At 35.0% G+C, this 25,689-nt stretch overlaps 1 protein-coding gene and 3 pseudogenes across 1 annotated transcript; 2 read left to right on the plus strand and 2 right to left on the minus strand.

Annotated features, from left to right (window-relative positions):
* Positions 1-357: 357 nt before the first annotated feature.
* LOC120199600 (sphingoid long-chain bases kinase 2, mitochondrial-like) lies at positions 358-3,483 on the plus strand. The gene is made up of 12 exons (XM_039200642.1): positions 358-592; positions 688-764; positions 916-969; positions 1,090-1,149; positions 1,313-1,387; positions 1,568-1,614; positions 1,707-1,747; positions 1,856-1,940; positions 2,035-2,149; positions 2,291-2,413; positions 2,508-2,608; positions 3,141-3,483. The coding sequence occupies exons 1-12, from the start codon at positions 433-435 to the stop codon at positions 3,268-3,270; spliced, it is 1,068 nt and encodes a 355-aa protein (XP_039056573.1). The 5' UTR covers positions 358-432; the 3' UTR covers positions 3,271-3,483.
* Positions 3,484-5,869: 2,386 nt separating this feature from the next.
* LOC120199599 lies at positions 5,870-8,925 on the plus strand (annotated as a pseudogene).
* Positions 8,926-11,182: 2,257 nt separating this feature from the next.
* Positions 11,183-14,688, minus strand: LOC120199601 (annotated as a pseudogene).
* A 1,990-nt stretch (positions 14,689-16,678) lies between these two features.
* Positions 16,679-20,716, minus strand: LOC120199603 (annotated as a pseudogene).
* Positions 20,717-25,689: the final 4,973 nt, after the last annotated feature.

A 25,689-nucleotide genomic window follows, 5' to 3' on the forward strand; every position in this document is an offset into this window, starting at 1 on the left:
CCACCCCACCCCACCCACCCAAATAATTTTTTTAATTGCTATTTAGGTAAACAATGATTTCATAAAATTGCCAAATTATCCTCCTCCAATTTCATCAAACCGGATACTTGGGAAAAGATTTGAATTCAGTGGGTCTCTGTTTCCTGTCTCAACTCTCGAGTTGTGATGAGCGATGCAAGATTACAGCGACGAAACCGAGGAACGCGGGCCCTGTTTCATGCCACTACCGGGTCATCTTTACTCATTTCGATTTGTCTTCACATGAAGGTCTTTAATTCGATTTAAGAAGTCGCTGTTGCGGCTTATAATTTGAATCTTTTTAACCATGAACCAAACGGGGAAACAGTAACACCAAGCGTTGAAAAAGATTCCTTTTCCGTTCTTAAAGCGCGAGTGGCCAGTTAAAAACACTCATCTGCAGCTGCAACCTCTATGATTTGCTATTATAATCACCCGATTGCTAAGCCTTCATTATTGAGAGCCCAGAATCCCATGGCTTTTGATCTCTCCTCTGACAACTCCGTCTTTCGCGGCGTCTCCTCCTCTCCTCCCATCCGCCTCCGTGATCTAGTCTTCGTCGTCAATCCTCGAGGTTTTTCTTCCTTTTCCCACTTTTTGTTTGTTTTATGAGAAAATGTCTTGTTTCCCGGATTTCTTATGCTTGATTGAGCGAGGGGTTTGGAGCAGGTGCTAATGGTAGAACAGGTAAAGAGTGGAAGAAACTGCTTCCTTATCTTCAATCTCGCCTCGGTAGTGATTGTAACGTGAGTTTGTTTTTTCATTTTTTAGATTAATTATCGCTTAATTAAATCCTTCGCCCCCTTTTTGTCAGTCTTGTACCACTCAAATGAGAGTTCAAACCGTGTTTTTTTGGGGGGGGTGAAATTTGCTGAAACTCTTTTACATGTGTGGCAGATATGTGAATCTTTGACTTCTGGTCCTTCTCATGCGATTGACATTACTAGAGAGGTAGGAATAACGGCCTCCTATACGATTCTTTCCCCCCCCCCCAGTTGAGACAATGAGATTGAGTTGGAGTTAAGAGTCACTATAGATATTTGAAAGTTATAAACGGGTAATGGTTTGCAGGCTATAAGGGAGGGTGCTCATGCTGTCATTGCAGTTGGAGGTGATGGAACGCTTCATGAGGTGCATATTTTTCTTTTTCTATTTCATTTTAGTGTATAATCAGATATGGTTCGAAGATCGCTATAATCTTGTAGCATCTTCTATATTTCTCCCTTGTATTTGCATACTTAGTTTAGAACAGTAGATGATAGATTGGTTAATCTGTTTTGGATTTGATAAGCAGGTTGTTAATGGATTCTTTTCGGATGGGAAACCTGTTGCTAATCAGAATGAGGCTGTTTATTCAACAGCTCTTGGAGTAAGAATTCCCATTAACCTTTTTCTTATTGTCCCTTTCTGTTTGTAACTTGCCAGGCTCTGATGATTGACAGTCGTGAATTTATATGTTCTTGCTCATTTTTCTTTGCTTGTCTGCCAGTAATCTTTTTGATTTATTTTTTTTCTGAGGAACATATAACAATGTTGCCCTTTCTTGCAGCTTATTCCCTTGGGCACAGGGTCAGATTTTGCCCGAACATTGGGCTGGTTAGTTTGTGCTTATCCATTGTGGATTCATTTGTTACGAGATTTTATGATATTATTGATTGTCAAGTGTTTGTTGTTCTGTTTTTTCTCAGGAAAAATGATCCCCGTGAAGCCATAGAACGAATTGCTAAAGGTATTTTAATGTCCTTTCTGGATCTCTGTCTCCCTTGTTAATTTCTAGTAAATACAAGCTGTTGTTGGTTTTACTTTCCTAGGATTTCCTGATGCTGCTGTATCTTAGGGGTGAGATCACGAATTGACGTCGGTGTCATTAGCAGAGAAGCGGAAGGATCTCATTATTTCATAAATGTTGCTGATATCCATCTGTAAAGTTCACTTGGTCATTTTTTAGAATCAAGCCTTGATAAAACATAAGCTCATTTCACCAGCCTCACTGCAGTCTTTTGTGGAATTTTACAGGAGTGCAAAGGCAGGTTATTATGCTTCAAGATACAAGAAATTTGGAAACATGTGCTATGTTATTGGTGCTTTGCAAGCCTTTATGGGCCACCGTAACCAAGATCTTAGAATCAAGGTATACACTTGGGATCTGAAATGTATTCCATTTCCAAAGGTGCTTCTATGAGCTGGTACATTTGGTTATGCTGTAGCCCTTATCGTGCTTAATTTCACATGAAAGCGTTTAGAGTTTTGACCATAATAGTACTTTATACAGGTAAATGAGGGTGAGTGGCAAACGTGCTCTCAAGTGACAGCCCTATGCGTTGGAAATGCAAAGTACTTTGGTGGTGGCATGAAAATTACACCAAATGCTGATCCTCGCAGTGGAAGTTTTGAGGTGAAATAGTTCTTCTGTTCATCTGTGTGATTACCGCATTTGTTAATTCTGAGGTGCAATGCTAGTCTGTTTAAAATTTGCCTACACTTTGCAGGTTGTCATTCTTCAGGACTTCAAGTGGTACGACTTCCTTCTAAAACTGCACAAGCTATATAATGGGACACATTTGTCCGTGAAAAATGTGACCTCAAGAAAGTAAGCATCATCTTTTGGTCTTGCAGCATTATTTTGGTATCATTTCTGCGTGCCCTCTCCCTTTTGTCGTCTTCTTTCCTGATGTAGGTGTCTTATTTTTTTTAAATGTAATTGTTCATAACCTTAACTCAAAGTATGAGATGGTTCCTAACATTTCTTTTTTAATGGTGGATTTGTTTTGCTTCTAAACTTTTCAATGCACCATTTTCCTTGGATGTTTTCCCCTCAAATATTTTAGAGCCTTGAAAATCTTGAATACTATATCGAGGTTTGGTGCTCACTATAATAATGATAGGAGCGAAGAAACTCAAGGAATTGATGGTCCAAAAACATTGTTGTCCTCAAACTTTTGCAGGGCATCAATACATTATGCTCTAGTTCCTTGAATTATTATATTTAAGGCAGTAATCGTAAGTCATCTGTTGAGTTTTAATGAACCTTGATGTCAATGGGTTTTTTTAGCCTAAAACTGTAAAAGAGATTGTATTGATATAGATAACTTACAAACCGAGGCTGTTTTCTTTTGTTGCAGTGTTTATACGATCGAAGTAGATGACATTAGCGGCAGCGGCAGTATTTTCATTCAATCTGATGGGGAACATTTAGGATTTCTTCCTAGGAAGTTGTCTATTCTACCTGCTGCTATCGAGATGATTTGCTGAGTCGAACCCCCAGAATAAGCGTTTGTTTTGATCCGATATCCGAAACTATGCATCTCTATGCATAAAGCTGAGCAAGACAAGCAATTGATCCCATCAAACTTAGTAGGAAGATAGACAATGATGAAGATGAGTCGTTAGTGGTACCCTTTCTGAACTATTGCATTATTGTGCTTATGTCGAGTAAATTTTGAGAAAGCACACCATCTTTCACCAGTAATGGGGCCTTTTCTTTTGCATTTATACCGTAGGATTGATTGCTTTCTTGGCTAGGGGTGTAAACGAGCCGAGTCGAGCACGAGCTTAAATTCGCGATGATGTGACTCGACTCGAAAACTTTGAAATACCGACTCGAAAATTCGCGAGCTTAAATTTTTTAAGCTCGACTCGAAATCTTAAACTGAAGCTCGTGAGCAGTTCGAAAAGGCTCGAAATGAAAAAAAATTAAACTTAACTAGATTGAATCCTCAAACTCGAACCTGAACCATAAATACATAAAAGTCTTACTGTATTTTTTTTTTAAAATCAATATATAAATGTTAATATTATTAATAATTTATTTTAAAAAAAATAAAATCTTAATATATTATATTTTTGAGCTGCTCATGAGCTTTTCGAGTCAAGTTCAGTTCGTTAAGAATTCGAGTCGAGTTCGAGTCGAGTATTTATCGAGCCTTGACCAAGTCGATCTTGAGTAGCTCGTGATCTATCTCAGCTCATTTACAGCCCTATTCTTGGCAACGTGAAGAAGTTAGAATTTGTCAAATAGAAATAAATTTAGTTTTTTTTTAATTAATAACTGGTATCAGATATATTGATCGATTGATTTAGATCGAATTTTACATAGATCCATTATAAGAACGTTAAAATTTTTAATCATGTCAAATAATCGAAACATATTTTCACAATTTATAATCCAAAATTGGATTTTAATATTTAAATTTAAATTTATGATATAAATTCAAATAATAAATATTTAAATTATTTATTTTAGCTCTACGATAAATAATAATTTTAACAATTAAATTCAAATATGGCCCAAATTTATAATATCTGAGTCTAAAAAATTGAATGGTCTGTGTTACTGCCGCAGTTTACTATTTTATTGAATTTAAATAATTTATTTTTTCTTGAATTTAAATTAATGATTAAAATAAGATGGATTAAAAATGAGGTAAATTACACTGTTTTTCACTGTACTATACTCTCTCCAATTTTCTTCATTGTATTATACTATCTAATTTTACTCAACTTTTAATATTTCTATTTTTCTCAATAAATTTTATAAATTGAATCATTTTGCTCACTATCTCGTTTACTCTCTAACGACTGATGATGTGACATTTTTTATTATTATTTAATATAAAATAATTATAAAATAAAATCATAAGGTGGTTGGATGCCCCTGGCGGTCACCGTTGACCTCCGTTGATGATGGTCGTTTGGTCTCAAAATGGGATGGGTCTCTTCATTTCGATATTGTGGGTTCGAATCCGACCTCCATTTTATCGGAAGTTGCTCCGAAGTCCACAAATTTGAGATTGGAAGCGAGGAAACCAGAATATTTCTGTGCAAATTCATGAGTTTTGAGACATAACAACCACCAAATCCAGACTCAGAGGTCGAGATGAACTGACCCATCTCATTTTGGGATTAAACGACCACCATCTATGGCGGTTGACGATGGACGAAATGAAAATGACGTGGTGGACGACAGAGAGAAAATAGAGAAGAGAAAAAAAGGTAAATTACACAATGAGTCATTAAACTTTATCTCTATTTTACTCACCAAAATAACATTGTTTTAAAGTATATTTGAGTTTTTCAAAACGACATCGTTTTGATTCCTGTGCCACGTCATAACGACGTTAAAAAAGTTAACGGTAAAGTAAGCAAAAGTATTCAATCTATAAAGTTCTTTGAGCAAAATAGAGAAATTGAAAGTTGAATAAGAAAAATAGAAGAGAGTGTATAATAGAGTAAGGAACGATGTAATTTACCCTTAAAAAATTAAAGGAATTACCGACATAATTTACCTTTTTTTTAATCTCCAGTGATTAACCATAATTTTGTGCCAGCTCAGCACTGACCCAATCTATAATCGGATCCTTCTATGAAATGAATTTTAATTGTTACCAAAAAAAATACAATAGGAGAGGCACTTTCTTAGAAACGAGTCTGCAACACAGGAAAAAATAATAAAATAAATAAGGTTAAATTACACATTTAATACTCTAACTATTACTTTTATTATGTTTTGATCATTTAATATTTTTTTTAAAATAATATATAATATTACGTTTTGGTTTTATTTTGGTTGCTCATTGTTAAAAGTTAATAGTACATTACCGAAATAAATCAAAACTAAATGTTGTACATAATTTAAAAAATAATTTTATTATCAAAATGAAATAAAAATAATATTTATGGTACTAAACTTATAGTTTATCCAATAAATAAATAGAGTGTGGAATCAAAGGTGGGAATCTTCAAGGGAGCTAACAAATTTTCTTGTTCAAAAGGTTCACACTCGTCTTTGAAAATTCCAAAATGAAGCGAAAATAAAATACTTTTACACCTACTTACGTGCTCTCCCAAATTATACCCCTCATTTTTATCTCTCTTTGAATTTCAGCTGTTATCAACACTACTGCAGAAGATCTTTCTATATTTCGGGTTGGTAGCCGGGTCCGGGTTGTATCCAGGATTCGAATACAGAACGCATGTTGATGGAGCCGAGCTCAGGGTCCGGGGATCGCAGCATCAAAGGTATATCAATTCACGGTGGACTCTATGTGCAGTACAACGTTTATGGTAACCTCTTCCAAGTTCCCTCAAAATACGTTCCTCCTATTCGCCCCATCGGACGTGGTGCTTACGGTATTGTCTGGTAAAGATTTTGTTCTTCTGTTAGCTTTGTTTCCTTCGAAGTTCTTATGTTAATTGCCTTGTTGTTTATTTATCGATCTTCTTCTCTTCTACATTACAGTTCAAGAATTGAGAAAATATATTGTATCTATTGATTTTATCAAGTTATTTACATGTTTCAATGGGAACTTTGTAATATTAAGGCCTGTGTGTTTGGATTGGTATTTTTCCTTTTAATTTAAGTGCAGTATAATCTTACTTTCCGCGGTGAATTAATGATTGACCATATATCATTGGGACTGTGGTTCTCATTAGCATCTTTTAGCTGTATTTTGCTGTGTGATTGCTTTTTTAATGAAATTAAGCTCCAAAATTTATAACCCCGTTGAAGTGAATGGGGTTGCAAGAAAGTAACCACTCTGTTTATTAGGCTTGCTGATCTATTTTTATTAACAATGTGAAAATGAGATGTGATTTGCACCCCCTCCCATTTTTGTTAGTGCTGCTGTTAACTCAGAGACACGAGAGGAGGTCGCTATAAAGAAAATCGGTAATGCATTTGACAACCGGATTGATGCCAAAAGGACATTGCGAGAGATCAAGCTTCTTCGTCACCTGGATCATGAGAATGTAAGTTCTGTTTAAACAATAGACCCCCCTAATTGTTAGGCTCTGCTGACTGCAATGGTCTGGTTCCGGCTGTTTCCTTGTAAACAATCAGTGGGAATGAAACACTTATTTTTTCTTCGTCATGTAAGGCTTCGACCATACTTGAAATGGAGACATTAACATCAAATTTTACCCTGATTTGTTTAATTATAGGAGTTTGGGTTAACTTTTCTGTCTATTTGAGTTTCTGAGGAGGATTATCTTTACACCCTAGTAACTTTTAACCATTAAGCGAGGGCCAGTCTTCTGATATTGTGCTTAAACCTTTCCTATTCATTTAATTGTTAGAACTCACGATCTAACCACACTTTTCCGTAATCTGGAAAGAGCTGTTGTTATCAGTCTTTATATCATTCGATGAAATGGTAGAAGTAAAACTAGAAATGGCTAGTGCAAATCTCTAACTAAATTCTCCTATTAGATGTATAATTTTTTTAGTTAGTTTCTTACTGTTAGGTTGGGTATAACGTTCCTCTGCTTCATAAATCTGCATTTCAATAATGATTTGAGGTTCTGTTAAAGTAGTCAATGCTGATTGTGGAATTATAGTTTAACTGGGTTTATTTGTCTTCAGGTTATTGCCCTCAAGGACATCATACGGCCTCCACAGAGGGAGAACTTTAATGATGTTTACATAGTTTATGAATTGATGGACACTGATCTTCATCAAATCATACGATCCAATCAATCATTGGCAGATGATCATTGTCGGGTTGGTATCAATTACTTCCGTTTGTAACAAATATGTTGGGATATTCGTGCTGTTTATTGTCTTATTTAGTTAGGAACATAGTATGATTCCCATTGAGTAGCATAGAAGCTGGAAATATTGTTGATTATGCTGTGCTATTCTTGCAGTACTTTCTATATCAGGTTCTACGAGGCCTCAAATATGTACATTCAGCAAATGTTTTGCATCGGGATTTAAAGCCTGGCAATTTATTTCTGAACGCAAATTGTGACCTTAAATCGGAGATTTTGGGCTTGCAAGGACTACATCTGAAACCGATTTCATGACAGAATACGTAGTTACTCGTTGGTACCGGGCACCGGAATTGCTTCTTAATTGTTCTGAATACACAGCTGCAATTGATATTTGGTCTGTGGGTTGCATACTTGGTGAAATCATGAGTAGACAACCCCTCTTCCCCGGCAAAGATTATGTCCATCAGCTGAAGCTTATCACAGAGGCATGGTGTCTAGATTTTTCTCCATGAAACTACCTGGAAACTCTTTAGATGTACCTTTAACGCCTTACTATTCCTCATACTCCGGAGATAATTTAATTGCATCCTACCATGTCATTTGTTACAAGTTTGGCCCTTTGATTGTGACACTTCATGATGCATTTTGCTTTCTCAGTAGTGCATAACCTTTAATTCTAAAGACGAGATCATCCATTGGCTTGGGACTTGCTTTTAATGTCATCTTTCGTCTTTTACCTCTACTTGCTGTTTCTAATTCTTTAAATTTGATATTTACTCTGCATTTAATTGTGATCATAACATGCTTGTTCTTTTAATGGTGCTCCCATTTCATGAATAATTGTGTCGTAAGAAATGCTGTCGCTATTGTTCCCATCTCTCAGCTTTCCCTTGTGTATCTTGATGGAAGTTCAAGTAGGGTAAGTCGTAAATAATTTCTTTTTCCTTGGAATAGCTTATAGGTTCTCCGGATGATTCCAGCCTTAGGTTCCTTCAAAGCGACAATGCCCGAAGATACGTTAGGCAGCTTCCACAATACCCGAGGCAAAATTTCTCTGCTAGATTCCCAAACATATCACCTGGTGCCATTGATTTGCTAGAAAAGATGCTCATCTTCGATCCCCATAGGCGCATTACAGGTAAAACTCCTGTTCAAGCCACAGCTTTCTATTTTGTGCTAAACTTTTGTTTGATCATTGAAAATTTTTCAAGCATATCGTTTGTTGCAGTGGATGAGGCTCTATGCCACCCTTACTTGGCACCACTGCATGGCATAAATGAGGAGCCAGTTTGCCCTACACCTTTCAGTTTTGATTTTGAGCAACCTTCTTTTACTGAAGAAAATATCAAGGAGCTCATCTATAGGGAGTCTCTAAAATTCAACCCCGACCCAATGTGCTGAGGATTATGCCTTCAGAACTCATTAATCCCTTTGAGATTACAAAGATAAACAGAATTACATTGCATTTTCTCTAAGCATGATCCTTGGAACATGACTAGAGAATCATTTTGTTTTTGTTAATGTAATACAATCCCCTGGCATTTCTTTTGCTGTGATTCCTTGTCTAGTTTTCTTTGCAGACTCGATAAATCTAGATGTATCTTTTTATATATAAATAATGTAGTTGAATATTAATCAAAGTTCTCTATTTAAAGTGTGCAGTTTTTTTATTTCAGTTTATCTAAATATATAAAAGTAAAGTCCATCACTTTATTTAAATAGTCGTTTAAATGGCAATTAAGCCATATAATTATTAACTTTCAGATGTATTTCTTTAAAAATAAAATTTGTTAAAAGATTTTTTTTTTATATTTAATAATTTATGGATGGATCAGGACGGACGCATGATTTTATGTTAGAGAGTGCGAAATTGAATTTACAAAATTTCAATGGACGAAAACAAATTTTTAATATAAAATATATTTAAAAATTTTAAAATAAATAGTAATTTTAAATTTTTAGTGGATGGTCGCCATCCTTGATGTGATTGTAATATATAAATGCATTATTGAATGATTATGATTGTGAAAATTACAGAAGTAAAATAATTTTCATATTTATATATCGAACTTTTCTATTGCATAATATTATAGTTATACGTTTAAATTTGAAATTATTTTATATATTGATTCACAATAACATATAAATAAATATAAATTATAATATTTATATTAGTAAAAGTAATAAATTAGACAATAATTATAAATTTTAGGGTAAACTACATGAATGTTCACTAAAGTTTAATCTATTTAAAAAAAAAATAACTCTTGACATTTACAATTTAATTCTTTACATAACTCTATCATGATTCTGATCATAATCGATCTCTACTCTCTAACACCATCAACGAATCCGCATCCATCTCTTTAACTTTTTTCAATTAAACCTCAATTTCAACAAATTAAGACATCAATGTCTTCCCAAAGGCTTTCACTCGCAAACGAGCAGTACAGTAAAAGCAAAACATTAAATTATATAGGCAAAAACTTGAGGCCCTCCGTTCTTCATAATAATAATAATAATAATAATAATACGACTTTTTACTCTCTCTTTTTTCACTCAATATGACCCTCCAATTAAAAAAATACTTAATATAATATTTTTTTTAATATTTTCTGTCGTTGATCGCCGAGATTGTTACTTTGTGCTTACGAGATTTTTCTCTCTCTCAATCTGACCCTCCAACTCAAGAAAATAACTCAATTTTCTTCTCTCTTCTATTTTAGTCACTAAATTTTAAAAGTTTTCAATTTAAATATTTCCAAATATCCACTCTCATCCTTTATCTTCTCATTTCATTTTTCTTCCTTTTCAACCAAAGATTTCTTTTATTTTTTTCTTTCATTACTTGGTCAAATAGTTCATCCCAATTTTTCAATTTTTTTACAAGTTCAATATGGATTCATTAAATCTGGTAATAAAAGAAAAAAATCTTTAGTTGAAAAAAATGTCACATCATACATAAATATTAATAAAATAAAACATAATGATTAAAATAGAAACAATTTAAAAATTGAGTGATCAAATTGAAAACTTATAAAAGTATAGTGACCAAAATAAAATAAAAAACAGAAGAACAAAATTGAATTATTTTCTTAAGTTGAAGGATTAGATTGAGAGAAAAAATTTAACATGCTTGATGTGTCATGTCAGTACAAAAACGTTAATAAAAAAACCATATTATATATTTTTTCTAGACAGGAGGGTCACACTAAATTAAAAAAAAATTAAAACACATTAATATTTTTTTTAAATGAAGGACCTCAGGAACCTTTCTCCAATCATATATAGTTAACATTTAATGAAAAATTGACACAATAATTAATAAAATTATTATAACTATATATTTAATTTCTATTGCTTACACATTTTATTAATTCAATCTTAATTTTTTTATTAAGGTCTTAATTTTAATTTAATTCAAAAAATAATTAAACTTTTTTTCCCAAAAAGAATAATGAGTGAAGTAGATTCCATTCCTACGCAAAAACTAGTAATTGCCCATCATCCACGTAATGATCTTCAATCAATAGTAGCCCCTTGTTTCGATTCAGCTTTATAATCCAGTAAGTATTACACGTCTGGATTCAGCTATGCCATCCAATTTGCTCGAACCTGAACCACCGACTAACAATACAGAGTTTTTGGTACCTAGAAACAACGGAGACCGTAATTCAAACCCCCATACTTTTCAACTTTATTATTTCGGTATCAAAACCCCAGAGAGGAATTCTGAAACAAAAAATATTATACAGCGAAAAGTCAGGAAACAAGCACTCAATACTCTCTATACATGGTAGCCTCTAACAGATGCTTTATTATATACACACGATTAAAGAAACACATTACCTAATTTACAACCTATGCTATAATCTACCAAGTCCTGGGAAGATCACACCTGCAATCTCACACATACATACATACATACATACACGCACGTCTAAACCCTGTTAGCAAGTTAACATGCCGGATCTTTCTCCCGCAACCTGTGGCATTCAATCATGTCATGGAATGAGAAATGAGCCGATGATAAAATGAAAAGGGCATGCACCGTTTCAGAGACACCAAAGTTTACCTTACTATGCTGTCGGAACAGCACTTGCTGATTTTAGAGAGTGAATGTCATTGTACAAAAGTTTAACACCCTCGGACTCGGTATCATATGTCGAAAGCAACCTTCTCTGCATTGATCAGTAAGGAAACGAATCAAAACATTGAGATGACGGAAATTGCATTTGATCTTCCGGCACTAGCCAGAAGTGGCAATAATAGCTAAATTCTTGGCTCAAAACTTGAATTCAGAACAAAAGAGAAGCCAAGAAGTGGGGTAACAAATAACTCTAAAGCAGTATCACAAGGTGTTATACAAAACTGAAACACGGATAGGAGAACGAGTAATCAGTTCAGACTCAAACTTATTTCACCGATAGATGTACAGACTTTTCCATCAAAAACTGTTTCATGAATTAACTGAATCACAATGTAAAATATATTGTAAGAGCCAACAGTGACTGTAAGACATGCTGAAGATAAGGAAAGAGAATTTACATGATCCTCAAACTCGGGGCTTGTCAAATTAACAGCGAGGTTTCTCATTAACAACAGAACCTGCAAAGAGGTAAGAACAGCACCATAAGTTAACCATAATCATTTAAGCAACCACCCCCCCTTTTTTTTGAGGGGGTAGGAGGAGGAGAAGATTATTGACGTCATCTAGGGTGACATACAGTTTCCAAATTTATTGGGTCCATCTGCTTCAATTTCTGCAAATGCCCGCTTGAACCGGGGTCAAAGACACTGCCAATGAAGCTGTAGACCTGAGCAAAATCTGGCAGAACTGCATCAAATAGAAAGCAAACATATCACTACTGGGACAAGAAAACCTCAGGATGTGATAACAAAAATCGGCTCAGGACAACTTCTAATTATCTAGTTATCTTAATAATCCAAGTGCTAGACTAACAATAATGGCAAGTGTTAGTTCCTGTTCAAGCATTTTTCTCTGTTAGACTGTGCAATTAAAAGCCCACCAAGTATCATATCAACCTGTAATAGATATGGGAAAAACTGAAAAGAGCAGAACGAGAGCACAGAATACCATCAACAAAACAAGTTGCTTTCTTAATGTAAGTAACATGATCATTTCCTTGCAAATGGAGAAACGTGAATACTTTTGTAACAATAAATAAACCTAAAATAGATGAGAAATGTAAACAATATGAATTTTATCAAGTAAATATGTCAAACCAATCAGGCTTATCTCTTGATAACAAGCACTTAATTCAGTAATAAGCAGCAGGGTTAAAACCCCTAGTTGAGGTACATTATAGTAGATATTTAAGATGTGGCATGAAGCTTTCATATAAAAGCCAAACTTTCTAGAAATTGCATGCGCGAGAAAACATGTTTCTTGGCGTTGTAACTTAGAGACATGGGAACATGGTACATCATGCCAGTATGAAGCCCAAGGTAGAAATAAAATGCTAACCTCTAGATGGCTTCCAATGATCTCCTCGGTCAACTGTTTCACCAAATGACCATGTTCTGGGAGTGTTTTCACTACTGCTACTGTAACAAGAATTATGCACCACAGTCGGTCCAGCTAACACTGCATCATCTACAAACATACATGACCACACGTTATACTTTTAAGATTTGAGAGGAAGTATAAAGGAGGTAAAAAAAGTAGTGAAACAATTAAAAAACCTTTAGCCACTTGAGATGCAGCGACAGGTGCACAGAGTTGAAACTCCAGGAAGAAATAGATGCAGGGGCAATCGGATTTCCATGCACTGATGATGAATCTCGTTTGTATGTATAAATAGGTTCATGCAAAGCAGATGAAGATTGAAATGGTCCAGAAACTCGGGGTGCAACAGAAGCTATACATATACCAAATAACAATGTCAATTGATCAAGAATTACAAAGAAGATATAGATGATATCGGAATGCTGGCCATACTGACCATTTTTGGGAGCTTTTAGTGGGTACGGATGAGCTGCTTTCCTTTTTGGACGAGGGGGAGGTACACGTTCACTAGTCCCATTTTTCTGAACCTTTAGAAAATACTTCTGTGCATGACTACGAATCTGCCAAGAGCATCCATTGAAACAATAGTAAAACATGTTGAAAACAACATATAGACTAGAGCTTGTGGAAAGAAATCATGACATCTTCCAAATTACCTGGATCACTGTCTTTGACCCAACAAATGCTTCAATCTTCTTCCAATCACGATCAAATCTAAAACGAGTAACGCAAAAATTAAAAAAAAATCAGCACCATGAGCCAGAAAATCAGCCTCTAAAATGTAAAGCAACAGACTTGCTCAATGTTTAAGTACCTTGGGGGCTAAAACTAACTTAAGATGTATGCATTCAATTAACTTAAGCCCACATACATTGAGTGCAGACTTAGAATCAATATCTTATTCCAGCCAACCATCATCAAAAGGTCAGTTTTTGTAGAGGACTAAACAAATCATTAAATAAATTACAAGAAAATAAATAAAAGTGGTGCAGACCGGAGATTCAAAAAGCGGTCTGAGATAGTTTTGGTACATCCACTTTCATTGCAGTTAAAGACCCTAAACCACGCTAGCTGAACTAAAAACCGTCAAAGCATTAAACATTACAAGCAAGAATTATAACTATATATTCACCATGAATTAACAACACCCAATTAAAAAAACCAATTCCCAACAACCAAATAAGACTAATAAAAACAAACAAATAAACAAAAAAAAACGATACTAGTGCGTCTCACGTAGATGAATTCAAACGAAAAATAACTAAGAAAATTTACTGACAATTGAAGAGCTTCGAGAAACTTCTCGTGCTCCTGCTCAGGCCAGCTCTCTCTAGACTTGGTAATAGTGTAAAGCTTCCGGATTTTCTTACTGGGATCGTCGGAATATGCGGTTGTGTTACTGGCAGTGGAGGTGGAGGGAGTAGGTGGAGCCTGAGGCGGCACAGAATGAGCACCGGGGAGTCCCATATTGTTGGGATCGAAATAGTAAAAACCTTGAGCCGGGTTGGGGTTGACGGACACCATAAGCTTGAAAATTTTGCAACCTTTAGCTTCTCTTTGATTTCAATTTCAGTGCTTAGCTTCGGTGGGTTTCGGGTTTTTTCTTTTTGTTTTTTCAGTTCGTTCGATCGTTCGTTCGTTTTTCGGAAAATCAGATAAAAGGCGGTGAGGAACTGACAAACCCTGGCTTTATAAAAGGAGAGAAAATCAAATTTCTGGATTTTACGTAAAGCAGGGGAGAGACTGGCCGTACACGTGGAGTAATATGAACCATCAGATTCAAAGGGGAGGCAAGTGGTGGATTCGATCATTCGAGTGATATTTTATTATTTTTTAATAGGAAAAAAATGGGGTTTTTTACAGGCAGTTAGGATTTCCCCCCCCCCTTTTTTTACTGAGAAATTACTGTAAAAGTGAAATTTAATGCTAGTAATCCTCAATATCCATTAATTTTCAATGCATCTTATAAAATTAATCCCAATGGAGTGAAGCTAGCTATTGGCAACAAAATTTCAAATGACGGTTTCTCATTTTATCGTTATATGGTTGAACCGCATCTATAAAATACTTTTTACTATTCATTATATACCAAAAAACAATATATTTAATATTTATATTAACACTTAAAACTTTAATTAAATTTGATGTTACAAAATAGAATTAAAAAAGGGAAAATTCAAATCTGCTTTGACAGAATAATGAATTTGTGGACACGTAAGACATGAACCGGTTTGAAGTCAGGACTCGAGGCGTGATCATATCCACCACGTTGTTTAATAATCATTTTTAATTGTTCTCTTAAAGGTTACACCTAGAATTGTACGAAACTGTGGAAGATTAGGACGCGGATTTACCAGCCAATCAGACAAACAAAAAATATATTTAATATTACCTGTTGGATGAATTGATAATTTATTTTTTTATAAAATGTTGGACTTCCTTTTATTCTCGGTAATTAATAATTTTAAACACGTATATAAATAAAATGAAGAGTTTTTTTTTCAGTTGGGGTAATCACTGCCAAATTGGCTTCGGTTTGCTTGATGTATGTAAGGTGTGGCACGTGATTATGAGCAGGAAGAGAAAAGGAAGTGGGTGGGTGCTGTAAAATAATGGTTTCGTTGATGTAAAGCATGGGATAAATGGGCTCAAAGGTGGTCCAAAATGGAAATGATGAGTTTTTGTATTGGTTGGGATGATTCTTCCGATCAAGGTCACGTGAGAGAGTCAGAGACTATTTGATTAATAAAAGAGAAAATAACTTCAGTGACCAAAAATCTTAGATAATATATGATTTTGATCAATTTTTTTGGATTTACGAAATTGACCAACAAAATCGCAATGCGATCTCTAATTCGCATTGCGATCTCCACTATCGTAAATTCGCGTTGCGATTTTTCATTTCACGTTGCGATAATCCAAGTTGTTGCGATAGTTTCCAAATTCGTTGCGATAGTCTACAATTGTCGTTGTGATTTTCCAAATTCGTTGCGATAGTAAAATAAAGATTTTGTTTCTTAATAATTTTCTCTAAAAAGATAATATCCGCGCGTACGTGTCGAAGACACGTATTACCACGACCACGACCCGAGACGAGACGACGGCGGCGGATACTATCTTTTTAGAGAAAATTCTTAAGAAACAAAATCTTTTTTTTAACTATCACAACGAATTTTCGTAACAAATTTGGAAAATCGCAACGACAACTGTAGACTACCGCAACGAATTTTGTAAACTATCGCAACAACAACTGTAGACTATCGCAACGAATTTGGAAAATCGCAACGACAAATGTAGGCTATCGCAACGCGATTTTCAACTATCGCAACGCGAATTTGCGATAGTGGAGATCGCAATGCGAATTAGAGATCGCATTTAGATTTTGTTGGTCATTTTCGTAAATAAAAAAAAATTAATCAAAATCGTATATTATCTGAGATTTTTGGTCACTGAGATTATTTTCCCTTAATAAAAAGCCAACCAACATCAAATACACACGGCCCGCGCGATTCATGAGATCATCTCGGCCTTGGAATTGTACTGGATTTTCCTTTTTACTAATAGAAAGAGTGAGGTTTTATGGTTTGGACTGAAAAGATGGAAACCTCTCGCGTAAAGTATATTCATTACATCATTAAGCTCAACAAGTCCACATCATAACAACATCAATCTAAACCCTCTCCCCCAAAAAAAATTAAAAACAATGCTTTACACACTCGATTCACAACATTCAAATCCAGAAAGAAATAAAAAATGGTCAGTCCCTCCGAATACGTTCACAGTCTAATCGAGCCAGCGAGTGACACCATCATCCTCCCCTATAGCTGCCAGAACCTCAATGCGTACATCCAATGATCCAAAACTGCCTGCCATTCAAAGCAGTTTCAATCCATTCAAGAGAAGACAACATAGCAAAGGAAACAACTGGTATCAATCTATACACAAAAACGCCTGCCCTCGGGATTAAAAGGATGCGATCTACGTAGAAGGTGTATATAAGCTTTGCAATCATCTCAAATCTTATAACTAAGCACCTAGGAGGATTCTTTACCACTCAACATGCAGCTGATTACACAAAATGATGGGGAACTTACTGAAGGGTTTCTGCAATTGACCAGCCTACATTCCTCCAAACAACCTTGCACCGTCCAACTCTCCCAAACATCAAAGCTGTGACTAGCAAATACAGACTCCATTCTTCTATTAATCTGCCATGACAAGACACGGAATTAAAACCCAACGTCACTACAAAGCACAAACGTCGAATAAATTGGACCAAAAGGTAGAAAAGAACACAGAAGAAAAATTTCACTGCACCAACCACTCTAGACGTAATCTTATTTAGTACCTCAAAGAAAGATGCAAGTTTTTTTTTGTTGTTGATAAATTGCAACTGCAATCAGTCATTTGACCTAAAAGCTGTAACTTTTGATATAGCTACTCCGAAGTATTCAAAATTAACTCCAGAGTTCTCTTTTGGGACCAAAAACAAAGCCAATTTCAGGGATGATGATGCCATAGGAATTGCATTATTCTCATGATAAGCTAAAACATAACTCCTCCATAAGAAGTAACAAAATAGAGGTACTACTTGGAGAGAGATATTGTTTCACTCTAATTCAAAGAATACATTAACCAACTAAAGAAGAATAACGAGGATTTCAAAAAAGAAAAACCCTAGTTAAAATAAATGGCTCTAATCAATTACTTTACAACAAATTTAGGGAACCAACTCTTAGTGAGGTTTACTGTGGTAAGAATCAATCAAATGATAGTACAAAATTTTAGTGAATCCATCAAAGGAGAAACAATCTAACAATTGGTGAAAACGAAAAGTTACCTGCAACAGTTTCCCACCAGTAGCACAAGAACGTAGACCAATCATCTCCTGAAAAACATGCATAAAATTTAAACTTCGTTAACCCAAAGGCTATAGATGATAAATTCAAGAAATGTCCATCATAATAATTTTAAACGAAGGAAGAAAGTGAAAACGAACTGCAAATGTCACAAATTCCTGCCAACGAAACCTTGTTTCTATAGACAACAAGGAACTGTGCTGCAGGATCTCTTTTGGTTACGTTAGACATGATGTCTAGGAACCAACCACCACCTTTAACTCTTTGTCTGGACACATGGAGTGCAGGACGATCTCTTGCATACAAAACTATAATATATCCATCCTTCAGTGTATCACCAGACAGTCCACTTAGTTTCTTGCTAGTTTTAAGAAGCTGATTAGAAATTGACACTTGCACTAAAGGGGTTTTCCTACTTCTCGAGTATTCAGGAGACCGAGACGGAGAACTTAGTGCTTGATCAGTGCCACTCATAGCAGTGTCATCTTCTCTTTGTGAAGTACTTTCTTTCTCTAAGATTAAGGGTTCATCTGATTTTTGTAGGGTTTTTTGACGAGCCTGCCTCTTTTTGGCCTTTTTACTCGATCTTCTGCGTCTCTCATCTGATTTGGTGGCAATATTATGAGACGAAACAGGGCCCACGTTTAGATTAGGAGACTGCTTCGATTGATTGGAATCCTTTTTAACGGTTCTTTCAGGACTTGGTTGAATCTCATTATCAACTGTCCACCACTAGATCCTTGCAAAGCACTTTCTTTGTCTTGTATGTTAAATCCTTTTTCATCAACAATTTCACTTTCTTCCTCGTCCTCATCAGAAATGGCATCCTTCGGAATAACCCCATCAAAGAAAAACGTTTGCAACATAGAGATGGCCTTCTCTCTTATCTCCATCCCGGCTTCTTCACTATAATCTGCACTTCGTGGAAGCATCAATACATTGGGCATCTCCTTCTCCTGAAGCAATGATGTCATTATTTGATTAGCGACTACCTTCCTAAAGAAACAGCATCACGCAGAACACTAGAATTCATAGCCTAAGATATTTTATCATACGCATGCTTCCATCAACTGTGGCCCTTCAGCTCCATCCAGAGCGCAACCAGCTAAGGTGCCATCGATGAGAAACTGCTTTAATGCACAATCATCTAAAAGCTGGCTGCTACCCGTATTCACAAGAAAAGCCCCTGAATGGAAGTAACCCCAAAGCGAAACAAATTTAGACAAACGAAAGAGGAATCATAATTGAACGAGAAAAAAATATACCAGAATATGAAGCAAATGTACCAGATTTTACATGCTGAAAACATTCAGCATTGATAATCTGAACAGTTTCATTTGTTAAAGCACAATGAAGTGATATAAGGTCACTTGCAGCAAGTAAATCATTAAGTGTATCCATTCTACGGACAGTTGGTGGAAACCTTATAGAAGACCTACTTACTTTTCCATTTTCCTGAAAAGATAAATCAGGGAAGATTTATTCCAACATAAAATTTTAGAGATCATTTACCCTTTAAATGCAATTAATAGACCATGCACACAATATATTATATGCATATCAACCACTAAACAAAAATGTGAAGACCATTTCTCCTTTAAATACAATCAGCAATAGACCCATTTTTTTAATTTACCCAATAACATGCTAGAAGACACTTTAAGTCTTCCACAAGTAACAGCTCAATAAAATTGTGCTTAAACTTTTCAGATAGTATGCATTTTGAACAGTAGTCCTGATATGCAAGCACGAAATGCTAGGATTTAACAAAAAATGACTAAATTGCTCCTTGGATTTTTCATCTAATACCAATTTTTCTTGATTAAATAACAAATGAAGACTATAACAATGAAGTGGATTCTAGCTGTCAAAAATCCAATTTATGAAGAAATAAAGGGTTAAATTTTGTCCATTTTTTTACCTCCACGATGTCAAAATAAAGCACACTCATTTTGAAGGCCAAGCTTCTGGATGCCAGAGACCGGGCTGACGCAGATCTGCCAACAATTCCCAATACTAGTCCTCGGCACCGCCTCATTCCCCTACAAAGTGGCTGAACCGAACCGAGCCGAGCCATCCAGAAGCGGAAAGCGAGTGACGAGAGAGCAAGTGCGTGCGACGGAGCAAGCCAAGAAACAGCGCCATGACAGTATCAGCGATCTCCTCAGCTCCTGAGACATCGACATGTACAAGACGCAGTCCGAGGTCAGCGGCTAAGGCAGAGTCGACTGCGCGGTCAGATGATCCGAGGCAGAGGATGAGCTGGTAAGGACGGAGGCGACGCTGGGCAGCTCGAGGAAGGTAGGCAAGGGAGTGAAGGAGGACAGCCACGACGGCCTCGATCTTCCTATCGGCTGAGCGGCTGAGAGGAACATGCTCGACGAGTGCTACGCCGGCCAATGACTCTTGCTCGAGGACTGCAGTTGAGGGAAACGACCAAAGGGAGAGGCGTAGGGTTGTTACGGCGAGGCATTGTGAGAGAGGATCTGAGCCCAGACGAGGTTGTTGGGATGGACGTATTCATCCTGGAATCCCACGCTATTGTCTCCAACGAATGACACAGAGAGAAGGTGTGGGGTAGTATAAAGAGCTTTTGTTGGGCGGTTAGGGTTAGTGGGTGCAAATTTGAGCATTTGGAAGGGCTAAGATTTCATGATGGAGATTTGTAAGGTGAACTGAAAAGGCACTCTGGCTTTTTTGTTTAGAATTTTCAAAATCCCAGTTAGTCCCCAATTTCTGGCAATTAGCGGGACGGAATCTCTCCATATACGCTGGAAATATATAAAGTACAATGAACAGTCTTTCAAGAAAGATTGAATCACCGAGTCTCGAGTAGCTTACCAAAAAGCCGATACAGAATTTACTTGAAACTCAACTTCTTTTTCTCTCATGATCAATGCTTTGTTCCAGGATACAACTAAAATAAATAATAAATTTAAATCGCCTTGCAACGATTGAATTGAAACATACAGAATACCGCATATATACATCACACCAACCACCACAGCCTATCGGTCCTCACATTTATAGGTTTGAGTTGCTGATTGCTATCTTGAGCGTTCCGTAGATAATTTTTGTCCCGCAACAATGATATCTTCCAGACAGCTACCAATATCCTGAAAGATTTATCCTTTACCTTTTATACCACCAGAAAGAGATCCATCTTAGAAAACCCTTCTCCTAAAGTTCCGAGTAATTGCTTTATATGATCGCATTAGCAGTCCAACTCCGATTCCAACTCCAACGCACATCCCAGGGCCAATTCCAACACCAACCCTAAGACCAGCATTAAACCATGAAAGCTGACCATCCTCACCAGCATACATATCTTCATAGTAACTGTGTTCAATTTTCCCATCCTAGTCATAATCTTCAAGCCCGGCTCCTGCATAAACAAAAAGAACAACATCCGATGAGAGGAAACACAAAAATGTACAAATTCAGTAACCACAAAAAGGCCCAAAGTAGTTTTCTAAAAATCTGCCAGAAGAGTATATCCGTTGTCATTCTTTTTCATTGTCATAACAGGAAGCTGATGCCGTTATGCTTCTGGGACTTGACAAAAAAAATAAATTTCCCCCTTAAAGCCCTCAAAATTGAATCTAGGAGACAAACTGGGGTGGAAAAGTATAAACACCTTAAACTGCTCCACTTAATTAACAAGCAGCTGCAAGGACTTGGAGTTACAAATTAAGAATCGAATCTTCATTATAATGACACAGACAACAATAATCCTTTTCTAAGGAAAAAGATAAAGCAACAAAATTGTATACCTAAAAGCATGTGCATATTGCATGCATATCTGTGGCATCTACTCTCTGATACCAGAATAAACCTGCCAGATCCCACCATGTACATACAAGTACAACACAAAGCCGGCAACATTACAATTCAACTCAGCATAATTATAAAAGCAATAACATTCTTCATGTACTAAGGCCATAACTAACATATCTGCTGTAAGATTTCTAAAACAATCAATGACTGTCACAGGATGCCACAATTCCCTTAACATGATGGAATCCAAAATCTACATTAATCACCGCTTAATTATGTTCCTTTTTCTGCAAAAATATAAGAGCTTGTAATGTATAGAATGATATATTTTTCATTGTTTATGTTAGATTTGCTTGACAAAAGTTTGTATTTGTAAAGTTTATTTGTGAGTTTTTAATATAACTAAACAATAATTTATATTTAATTTAATTGACATTGTAAAAATTTTGTGTTGAATATTTAAAAAAAAAAATCCAACACGATAAAAACATAACTATATGTACTAATTTTAGTAAAAAAAATTGTATTCACTGATAATATAGTTACGACCTTAATTTATTAATATTAACAATTAATTTTATATAATTTTTTCATTTAAATTATATATCATTTTAGAAACAAAAGTCAATTAATCAAATTTAAGAGTTTGTAATGAATATGTTTTAAAGATGAGGATTTGTCATTCATTTTGGTACACAGATTACTCTAAGGGTGTGTTTGATTGGGGGAATGTGAGATTCTCATGGGAATGGAATCCACATTCCCCCGTTTGGTTGGCCGGGAATGTCATTCCCGGTAATCTTACATTACCAATAGTGGATTTTTTTGGGTATATTACCGGGAATGTTATTACCTCCCTTTCCTTAGGTATTGTTGGATTACCGACGTTTTGGACTAAAATGCTTTTAGTTTTTTTCTTTCAAAAATATCATTATTCTGTCATTGAATAATAAAAATTCTATAAAGGTTAAATTACAAATTTATCCTTAAACTATTTTAGATTTACAAAAAAAAGTCTATAATTAAAATTTTATATGAAGTTCGGGGGTTAATATAAAATTTTACCCTTTCATTAAACCTTTTTATATTTTCAATTTTGTAAAAAAAATTATATAAATTTTATGAATTTAAATTTTTTAAATAAAATATATAAATATTTTCCAACTTGTTAATAAAATAAATATATATAATAAGGACAATTTGGTCAAATATACATTCCAATAATTTTTTATTCCTTTAACCAAACACGGTAATCTTACATTCCTGCTAAATCAACCAAACACAAAATACAACATTCCCAGTAATCTTATTCTCTGGTAATCTTTTATTCTCACTAGTAATCTTACATTACGTGAATCAAACGCACCCTAAGGACCTATTTGAACAAACTACTATAGTTCAAGGGTTTTAGTGGGGACCACACTCTTCTCAAGCCTAATTTGGAGACTTTGAGTTACATTACGTGCCGACGTTTCTTTGAATCAAGTACACTACTTGAAATATTTCAATGAAAAAAATGTGGGATTAATGCACTTTTTGCCCTAAAGTTTACTTATTTTTCGTAATTTGACACGAGACCTTTTTTTTTTAAAATAATGTTCCTAACGTTTACAAAAGTTACACATTTCATTACAAAAACGTTACTTTCGTTAAGAAAAACTGAGAGCTAATAGAGACGTGACATGTGACATTTTGATAAGGTTAATATTTTTTAAAATTAATCTGAGGTAAGTACAAGATAATATCTGTTTAAATATAATTATTTTTTGGTGCTCGAATTTGGGACATCAAAGAATAACAAAAATTTCTTTATCACCGAGATCGTTTGATTCGTGCATAAGTTATTTGAATTTAAGAAAAAAGGTAAATAACATATCGTATATCTCAATTTGTATTTTAGTCCCTAAAAGTTTTATTTAATTCTAAACTAACTTTAATTTATTTTAAATTTTATAATTTAGTCTAGTACTTTTTATTATTGATGATATTATTTTATGTTAAATAAAAACTATATTTAATGAAATCATATGTTTCTTTATATTTAATAAAAATTATGAACTATTAAAATAATTGTGGCCAATTCTTCGACCACAAGTGCTTTTTTTGAAAGAGAAAAAGCATTATATTCCAATTGCATCAATAAATATTACAGAACTAATACATTCAGGTTCGTCATAATAAAATTAACAAGGATTGGATTTTGACAAAGCCCATTGAGCAAGCGTATGAGCAACACGATTGGCATCTCTATTAAAATAATACACTTTCAGTTCCTTGCTAGCACCCAACAACAAACGAACTTTGTTGAGAAGCAATCCAATGGTTGACACGTCCTCTTCGTGGTTTACAAGCCTGTTTACGATTGTTATCGCATCCCCTTCTACGGTAGCATTTGTCCATCCGTTTTCAACAGCGAAATGTATCCCTTGTGTAAACGCTTCTGCCTCAGCCGATTCCGCCGTGAAAGGTTGTTCAATTTGCCTGCACATGCCACCTAAAAACCAGACCATTATGATCTCTTGCCACAATTCCAATTGCTGCGGCTCTTTCCATAGGTTTATAACCCCATATACGTTGATTTTTACCATATTCGTGTCGGGTCTTTTCTAGAAATGTCTTTTGTGATTACTTTGGTTCGTGCCATTTCATCCCTCCTCAACAATGTTTGGCAAATTGATTTCATCTTCATCCGTCGCGAGGCCAATATGACGACAGATTTTATGGCGAAGTCTAATACTTACTTGGATGGCTCTCCTATATTACTCCAAAGAGAAATCTCTGAACCTTCCTATTCTCGTCTGAGGGGAATCTAATGTAATGACTTTAGCCTCATTTCTATTGAAAAAATATAAAAATGTAGAAAATTTTATTGAATAAAAATAAATTTAAATAGACTTAATAAGATAATTTTATTCTGACTGCCGGAGGTCTTCCACGGAAGCTGCTCTTAACCTGGCGTTGGGGGCAGCTTACTATCCTATCTCCCCCTCACCCTATTACATATGGGAATAGGGTAAGCTATTTTTTTTCTATACACTAGTGTACAAACGTTGGTTAATAGACTAGCTCAAACTAAATAAATGTTTTTCTATTAATCTTAGACAAATATAATGTAGTATTTCTTTAATTATAACTTCTAATTATTTAACATTTAACGTTCATATCATGATATTCCTCGTGATTGAACTCGAGATCTTAAGGACTAATAATAATTTTATAAAATGTTTTTTATGTCCATCACACACATTTAGTTAAGTTCTTGCTTTAAAGATAGGCATGGCAAGCTATAGGGGTGATTATCGGGTGAGTATATCACGAGTTGAGCAGTGTTCGACTCGTGCTCGTTAAAAAAATTTATTGTTGGATTCGACTTGTTGCTCATTAAGCTCGTCACTCATTAAGCTCGATGCTCATTGCTCGTCTCGTTATTCGTTAAGCTCACTGAAATTTTTATCTTTAACTATAGATAAAATCTACTAATATTATATAAAATTTAATATAAACATAAATTAATAAATATAAAAAAATTATCAAAAGAATGTATGAAATAATTTTAAGTCTAAACTCTAAAGTAATGATCTATAAATATATTAAAATAATAAATAAGATTTAATTTTCGAGTGTATGAAATAAATTTTTAAAATAACTATTAAAAAGTTATATAATAAAATAGCGAGCTGCTTGATTACTTATCGAATAGAGTTGGATTTTATTTGAATCAATTCGTTAAGATTTTTAATCGAACTCAAATTCTAATCAAATTAAGTCATGAATTTTTTACTAAACTTTAATTAAATTAAATTCAAACCGCTCACGAACTACTCAACTCCATTAATCACCCGGGGTGGTTTGCACTAAAATCATTTTACCTGGTCGTGTTTTTAGTTCATTGATAAATCTTAAGCTTTCTCCGCTGGTTTTCACTTTCTTCGATAGTAGTTCAGTCTCTCTCTCTTTCTCTCTCTGTTCTCTGCATTGCCTACTTTTTGTTTCTCTCTCCTATTCTGCATATCT

The sequence above is a fragment of the Hibiscus syriacus genome, unplaced genomic scaffold (genome assembly GCF_006381635.1).
Source record: "Hibiscus syriacus cultivar Baekdansim isolate YM2019G1 unplaced genomic scaffold, ASM638163v2 tig00005459_pilon, whole genome shotgun sequence".
Taxonomy (NCBI): Eukaryota; Viridiplantae; Streptophyta; class Magnoliopsida; order Malvales; family Malvaceae; genus Hibiscus; species Hibiscus syriacus.

Bases quoted from the DNA above. Each gene is read 5' to 3' on its own strand.
- LOC120199600 (XM_039200642.1), top strand. From the start codon at position 433: ATGATTTGCTATTATAATCACCCGATTGCTAAGCCTTCATTATTGAGA. The intron at 970-1,089 runs GTAGGAATAACG...AATGGTTTGCAG, and splicing joins CGATTGACATTACTAGAGAG to GCTATAAGGGAGGGTGCTCA. The intron at 1,615-1,706 runs GTTAGTTTGTGC...GTTTTTTCTCAG, and splicing joins TTTGCCCGAACATTGGGCTG to GAAAAATGATCCCCGTGAAG.